The 8,050-nt window shown below is 48.8% G+C and overlaps 1 protein-coding gene across 1 annotated transcript; it reads left to right on the forward strand.

The window, feature by feature from the left end:
* Positions 1–171: 171 nt before the first annotated feature.
* On the forward strand, positions 172–6,193 carry EIF6 (eukaryotic translation initiation factor 6). Its single transcript, XM_066330461.1, has 6 exons — positions 172–471; positions 569–654; positions 1,434–1,609; positions 2,827–3,003; positions 3,546–3,727; positions 4,861–6,193. The coding sequence occupies exons 1-6, from the start codon at positions 365–367 to the stop codon at positions 4,868–4,870; spliced, it is 738 nt and encodes a 245-aa protein (XP_066186558.1). The 5' UTR covers positions 172–364; the 3' UTR covers positions 4,871–6,193.
* Positions 6,194–8,050: the final 1,857 nt, after the last annotated feature.

The following is an 8,050-nucleotide window of genomic DNA, read 5'->3' on the forward strand; positions in this document are numbered from 1 at the left end:
CCTGGGCCGGGGTCGGTCCCGCTCGGTCCCTCAGCGGGTCCCGGGCAGGTTCCGCCCCCATCATGGCGGCGCGCCCTGACCGCTCTCACCTCCCGGCCGCTTGGGGGCGCTGTCCCCAAGAAGAGCGGCCGGCGCCGCTCTGCCCCGCCGGAAGCGGAAGCGGCGGCGCCTCGTGGTTCCGGCGGAGGCGCTCGGAGCTACCGCGGCTCGTTCTCGTTGCCTTTCTCATTTGCAGTTCAGCCTGCTTCCCGGCTCCGACCCCGCCCAGTTCCCGTTCTCGGCCTATTCTTGGTCCCCTTCCAGCTTCCTTCCTGGTCCCAGCTCCGTTCCCATTCCCGGCCTCGCTCGCATTCCCGTTCCTGCCATGGCCGTCCGCGCCAGCTTCGAGAACAACAACGAGCTGGGCTGTTTCGCCAAGCTCACCAACGCTTATTGCCTTGTGGCCATCGGCGGCTCCGAGAACTTCTACAGGTGAGGGGTGCCCGGCCTGGCGCAGGCCGGCATGGCCCTGCCCGGCCCTGCCCGCCGCCCCGCGGGGGGGCCCTGACGCGGCGCTTTCTCCTTGCAGCGTGTTCGAGGGGGAGCTCTTCGGGACCATCCCCGTGGTTCACGCCTCCATCGCCGGCTGCCGCATCATCGGCAGGATGTGTGTGGGTACGTGAGGCGGAGGGAGCCCCGGGAGGCTCGGGGGGAACGGGGAAAGGTCGCGGGTTCGCTCGGAGCCGCACCGGGGGCTGAGCCGTGCCGGGGAGCCCGTGTGGTAGCGCTCATCGCCCGCGAGGGTTGTTTTAATACCTCGAGTATGTGAGGAGGAGGAAGGATGACCTCAAGGGTCTTTTCCAGCCTGACTGATTCTGTGAAGGACGTAGGGTAACAGACACTCGCCCGGGAGGCGGAGTCCCCAGCCCGGGGAGTGTTGGCTCTCGGGGCCGGCGAAGCCCCGCTGCTCCTCGATGCCGGCCCGGGGAGGGGGAGGCATTACCGAATGTAAAAGTCAGGGCAGAGATTTTATGTGTCTCTGCCTGGTGAGACCCTGTTAGGTCAGACCAGCTTCCTGCGTATTTGTTCCTTCAGCCATTCAGTCGTGCTGCCACAGTCACGCAAACAGGAGCATGGGGCCTTTTGTAGGGCAAATGACATCTGTTCCGAGAGTTCCTTGTAAAGTGCCTCCCTGAGAGCCTCGGGCCTCCTTTAGTCCTGTTGGAAGAGAGAAGGGAGTAAAGACAGAGCCATTCACCCACACTTCGTGCTTCAGTGTGATTTTTTTCCCTGTGGTGGTAGTCATTTTTACATCGCCTGGGCTGAATTCTGGGCTTGGAAGGAATGCACAGAGCAAGAGCAGCTCAAACCATGTGTGAACAGGAGGGAAGTGCTATAACACACCCTGTGGAAACATTCTTTTCATTCTATTCTGTTTCCTTTTGTCATTTTAGGGAACAGACACGGGCTGCTGGTCCCGAGCAGCACGACAGACCAAGAGCTGCAGCACATCCGCAACAGCCTCCCGGATTCCGTGCGGATCCAGCGTGTGGAGGAGCGGCTGTCGGCTCTGGGCAACGTCACCACCTGCAATGACTACGTGGCCCTGGTTCACCCAGACCTGGACAGGGTACAGGGCTCTGGGACACTTGGACATTCAGAGTGGGGCTGGGAAATGCTGCCCATGCTGAGGCTGGAATTGTTCCCTCCGGCTCAGCTGTGGTGAATGTCCTTTGGAAAAGGGAAGGAGTGTGGAGTCCTGCGTATTATGGGATAGGACGAGGGGGAACAGCTCCCCACTGACAGAGGGCAGGGCTGGATAGGATATTGGGAAGAAATTCTTCCCTTTGAGGATAGTGGGACTGTGGCATAGGTTTCCCAGAGAAGCTCCAAGCCCCATCCCTGGAAGTGCCCAAGGCCAGGTTGGACAAGGCTTGGAGCAACCTGGTCTGGTGGAAAGTGTCCCTGCCCATAGTACGGATGGAATGAGATGAATTATAAGGTCCTTCCAACCCAAACCGTTCTTTGATTCAGCGATCATTGGGTGCAGTTTGCTTTGGGTGCATAAAATTGATTGAAATAGAGTGTGCATGGGTCTAATAAGAAGTGTAAGGAGAAGTGCAGTGAGGACCACAGAAGGAGTTACAAGCTGCAGCTGAGTGAGCTAGAGCATGTCATAGCTGAAAGAGACCATGGATATGCATCATTTTGAAAGAAAAAAAGAAGGTTCTTGTATGAGCGTTTAAAATAAGGCAGAGGAGACAAAGTCACTCCTATTTCATGTCTGAGAACTGGTACCTTAACAGCATTGTGAGAGATGTGTTGTGTGGCTGCAGGTCCTGGCAGTGTTTGCTTCCAGCTTGTGCTAAAAGTAATGAAGAAATGGGATGTGGTGGCAGGAGTGCAAAGGGAAAAATAAGGGGGTGGGAGAAAGCTTTGCACAGTATGTTTTAGAAAAGTATAAAAAGTAAAGTAAGATGGTGAGAGAGAAATCAAAATAATTCACAGTGAAACCTAGAGAGGAAGGAAGTTGTTAGAGTTATGAGAAGCATAAGACTATTTTGTCCCAGTGGTTTGGGAGCAAAGAGACTGGTTTGCTGAGAATTGATACAAGTGATGTACTCCCAACAGAGAGAGGGGATTTGGGCGTTTCTCAGCAAAGACATGGGGCTGTGTTCTGTGACACAGGAAGCTGGGAACATGTGGAGTGTGGCTGTGAGTTTTGTTGTGGTTGAGTTGCAATGGGCTGTGCAGTGTGGGAGGCTCCCAGCTAAGGGCTGTGTGTAGGAATGTGTCCCACTCCACAATACTGTTTAGCTGAAGGCTTTATCCTCCTTCCATTTGCAGGAGACAGAAGAGATCCTGGCGGATGTGCTGAAAGTGGAGGTGTTCAGACAAACAGTAGCAGACCAGGTGCTGGTTGGAAGTTACTGTGTTTTTAGTAATCAAGGAGGAATTGTGCACCCCAAAACTTCAATCGATGACCAGGATGAGCTGTCTTCTTTGCTGCAGGTCCCACTCGTGGTAAGGCATTTGTGGAGTGTTTGTTCCTCCCATTCCCTTCCAACTCAGTTGCAATGTTTCTCCAGCTTGGGGGCTCCCAGATACTGTTTTTCTTTGAAGTGATTGTGAGTGGGAGGTGAACAGAAGACTTGAACCAAGTCTTCCGGACCGTTTCCTGAGTCTGAATAAGCTGCTCAGGGCTTTTGGCTGCCTTCTGAAATGTTGCTCTGTTGGGATTGTGCACATTGTGCAGATACAGAATGTGAGGCTGTTTGGGGTTTGGCTGAAACCAGTGTTCAAAAAGATTAAGTAAGAAACTCCTGTGCCTGCTCAGTTGGATGTGTGAATGCTGTTATCCTTCCTGCTTACTGGATTCTCTTTCACTGAATGCCACACCAGTTTCTCACCAGAGTAAAGGCTGTTCATTAATCATTTTACCTGACACCTTCATAACTTTGCTGGTGGCAGAGTTCCTCTCTTCAGTGGTGTGAATTTGAGCAAGCCAGCAAAGGCCTGTGCGTGGGGCTGTGCCAGCCCCTGCTCACGGCGCTGTGTCCCGGCAGGCGGGGACGGTGAACCGCGGCAGCGAGGTGATCGCGGCGGGGATGGTGGTGAATGACTGGTGTGCCTTCTGCGGGCTGGACACCACCAGCACTGAGCTCTCTGTCATCGAGAGCATCTTCAGGCTCAACGAGGCTCAGCCAAGCACCATCGCCACCAACATGAGGGATGCCCTGATTGACAGGTAGGGAGGATCCGCCTCTGGGATCCAATCCAATCATGGTCAAAGCAGCCAAGGTTTTATTATAAAAGCAGCTGGTTTCATAGTTGATCTATCTGCTTTAATTTTATTTTTCTTTCACTTTCTCTCCCCTTTTGTTGGTTACTGGCAGCAATTGCTCATTGGGTTATGAAATGTTTTGTTGCTATAAGAATCCTTTTTGTGAAAACTAACATCTGTGTCAGCTGGCAGATTTTCTTTCCTAACTGTTCAGTGCTCAACTATGAGATGAATGGATTTTTTAAAACAAATCTTATTTTAAAAGTTAAAATACCAGGGACTTTGTTTGTCATCTTGGCTTTTGATCACTGTACTTATTCAGCTGTTATTTCAAATGCTTGCTGTAATAATTTCTGGAGCCAAAAAGACTGTGGAACTTGTCAGCTGCTGCTGCTTTAAATCTCTCACATTTAAAACTGCTAACTTGAATTTTTTTAAGCCTTTTTGTTAAAGGTTTGTCCAAGCTGCTTTTTAATGTGAGGCAGGAATTGTTTTCTGTCTGGAGTGATAATATGGGACCTTCCTCATTCATTAATGTATGCAAATGTTTTTTCATAAGCCAATGTTTTTACATTTAGGCATAAGCACTGATTTGTGTCCTGTGGGAACTGTTTTTGGGCCTTGAGTTACAACCCTGAGGACCACTCATCAGTGGTGCTGAAAGTGTGTTCCTGAACTACCTGAGCATTGTAACTTGGTTGCTGAGTTCTCAGCCACAATCTGGGAAATGTTTATGTATAAGGAATTCCTTCAGTGGAGAACCCTTTAATTAATTCTTTGCCCTGTTACAGTTTGGTACAAGGTCTTGATGTCTCTGAGCATATCAGAGCAGTAATTAAACCTGCTCTGATCTGTCAATCATTACCTGGGCCAGGCTGAATGTGCATTTTGCCTTTGCCAGCTGAGAGGTCTGTTCCTGTAGCTGGCTGTTAGCAATCACAATGTCTTGCTTCCCTCTTTCCATAGGTCCCTTCTTAGGAAGGGAAATTTCTTCTGGGCCTTTGTAGTGGGATGGTGAGAACTGACTGAAGCTGGTATTTTGAAATGCCTTCTGCACTCTGGCACAACTAAACCTTCTTTCTTGTTTTGTCTTTTAGCCTGACATGAGCAATGTTGGTTCCTACTTCCCAGAAAGCTCCTAAGGAGTGAAGTGTTGAGCTGCACTTTGGATCACAGACATTCAGACCTTCTGATGATATTTCTGCAGGCCTGGCCTAAGGGAGAGGGCCTACAAAACCAAATTTTTGTCATCTTTTGTAAACTGGTACCACAAAAACGGACAAATAACATGCATAAGATACAAATAAGGAATGCTGTCTACTCCTTTGCTCAGTTCTTCAGCTCTGCTTTCTGGTTTTGTGATGCCAACTGAGCCCCTCAAATTTCCCCACAATATTTACTCTTGGATGTTGATCACTAGACATTATTTTGCCTTAAGTCTTGCACCAGTGTCCTGCTGCACAGCAGTTTGTTTTGGCACTACATGGGCTGCCCTTTCTGTCCACACTCCTGCTCGAGTGGTGTTTCTGCTCTAGGTAAATGTAAGATCCCCTTTGTATGACCAATACCAAAAATACAGTAGTTTACTTGCCACAGAGTAACTCAAAAGTCATCACCTGCTCTTTTACCCTGACTTGCAGCTGTTCCTATGGGATGATGATTCTGAAGTGGTCAGCTTGGATAAAAACTGGAGTTTTTCAGTGTCAATCCAAGGGCTTTTAACAACAGTGTGGGAGTCCTTGGAGCAATGTTTGACCTGGTGTCACCTGTGCTACTTCTGAAGCACCTGCAGAAGAGGGCCCAAAAGGCACTCTGTTGCCTGTGGGTTTAATTTGTCCTGCAGGAGTTCACTGTCTACAATGAGAAACTCTTAGAAATCAGTAAATCCCAATAGATTTGGACCACCCTGTCTGGAGTTACCTTGGAGACAAAGGTTAAATAACAGTTATAAGCAGTCAGTCAGTCAGAAGCTACAGATCTGGGAGCTTCCTCATGAAGAGCTCTGCCTGTGCCAGATGGAAAGCAGCTGTAGGTGCTACTTTCAGGCAGAAGATTTTAATTTCTTTCTACACAGCTGTTGCTCAGTGATATCTCATTTCAGTTGCTTTCCTGCTTGTCCATTAAGGGTGCACTGAAGGCATAGAAGTGCCTCCATTTCCCATCCTGAGTGTAAGAGGAAGCTCTCACTTGTCTCCACACAGCTGCCTTGCTCTCAGCTGGGTTCTCTTGGGGAATGATGACCTGAAGGCTGTATGGACAGAGCTCTTTTCAGCCCAGGGGCTTTGGGCTTTGTAGAAAATTGAGTAAATTTCCATTTTTGTTTTTCCTGTCTGGATGTTCAGGGAAGGCTTTGTAAGATTTGGATGATAAAAGGTTACACCTTAAACATCAAAATAAAGATTGTCATGATCATCTGTGATCAGATATCAACCCTTTGATATCATGCACCACTTGTCTTGGCCCTGACTCCAGGTCTCCTCCTCTGAGCCTGTCTCAGTATTTAGAGTGAGAAGCTGCTTCCCTGTGGCCATCTCACAGGGCTCAGCTCTTGGGTGGAGCTGTTTGTGTGATACCTGTTTTAAACGAGGGTCTGTGGGAATTCTGAGCTGGTGAGGTCAACCTGTGTACAAGGAAAACAAACTGTAATACAGAATGGGTTTAGAAACATGGATAATGAGAGGATAAACGTCGTGTTTCAATGGCAAGTTGTGTCCCAGAAGACATGTGCAGCTCTTCAAAGAGTCCACAGGGATAGGGAGAAGGTCTCTTTTACTGCTGTTATTTTCAAAAGGCATTTGGCAGGATTTTGTGCCAAAGGCATTTGGGGGCCTTGGGTGAGTGATCCCATGGAATGAGGGAAGCCCTCTGACTTCTCTGGTTTAGGAAGGTCAGTGAATTAGGGCAGGGAATTTTGGCCATGCTGACTTACTCTGACTAGTGAGGGTGAGGACTGGATAGAAAGGGAAACTCAGTGTGAAATGAAGTACAGTGTGGTTAAAATCCAAATCTCACCCAGTAGTGGTGAACTCCAAGCAGTGTGAGAGCACATTGCTGACTGAAAGTCTGTATTGGAACAGAAGTGCTCTGGCTTCAGTAATGGTCAAGAAAGGAAACAATGTTTGGAGCTAATTAAGAAAACAAAGCCCAAACAGCCCAAAGAAGCATTAGCCGTAAATCCATGATGCATCTTTGTCCTGAGCACTACATGTAGATGAGATGCAAGTGTTGCACAGTGGTTGCGAGGTGTTTCTGTAAATAGATATTTTGGGGGGTAATGCTCATCTATATTAAATTCTGGGTCTCAAACTCCAAAAGAAATGGGAAGGGAGGGGTGAAATTCTCATGCTGCTGCCCATTGCTTGCCTGAGATCCTGCCCCGCAGTGCCAGAGCTGGCAGGAGCAGGGTGGTGAGGAGGAAGCTGAGTACAGCACAGTGCTACAGCAAGGGCAAAATGAGAGCCCTGGTGGAGGGTTCCAGAATGACAGGATTCCAGGTGATACAGGCTCTTGGCGTGACAGCCTGGGGGCACGAGCACAGTGCAGCCCTTGACTGACCCTTTCCAAATGCTTTCATTGCCAAGGCAGCACAGCATGTGTGGTGATGATACCAAAAGGCATTAAGGAATAGTCAATGAAGTTAAATTGTATGTCCCCAGAGCTGGGTTCCCATGGGTTCTTGGGATTCTTAAAAATTGCTGAGCTACAAAGGTGTGCGTTACATACCATGGCTAAAGCCACCTGGCACCTTTGCCCTCAGGCAGTGGAAGGCAACACGTGATCTCAGGAAGGGTTGCGGGGAATGATCAGAGGAACTAAAGGAGTGCTGGACAAATAGGTGATACTATGAGAAGACCTGGAATCTAGCCCTGGAGTGAATGTGACAGGAGGGAGAAATGAAAGGCTCTTAACTCTGGGTTCAGTGAGGTCTTGGGGTGTATAGCTGTGTGTGCTTTAATGGCCAAAAACTTGTCGGGATCCTTTACAGAGGCTTCTAAACCTCCAAGTCCTCACAGTATGAGATTGGAGATCTTGAGGTTTAAAGACTCGTTATAAGTTAGGAATAATTAATCTATCTTAATGGAGGACCAACTTTTGTGAATGTAGTGGTCAAGTATCCCAGCAAATGTCTAAATTTCCTGTTACAATGAGCCTGAATGGTAATGAAATCATTTGAAGTAGTCAAAAACGAAAAAACCCAAATAGGGTATTGAGTGCAGTATAGTGAGAACACGCAACAACCTTTTGTTTGTTAGAGTTGAATTACCACTGCTGATCCCTGTCCCCTGT

This window comes from Sylvia atricapilla, chromosome 16 (genome assembly GCF_009819655.1).
Source record: "Sylvia atricapilla isolate bSylAtr1 chromosome 16, bSylAtr1.pri, whole genome shotgun sequence".
Taxonomy (NCBI): domain Eukaryota; kingdom Metazoa; phylum Chordata; class Aves; order Passeriformes; family Sylviidae; genus Sylvia; species Sylvia atricapilla.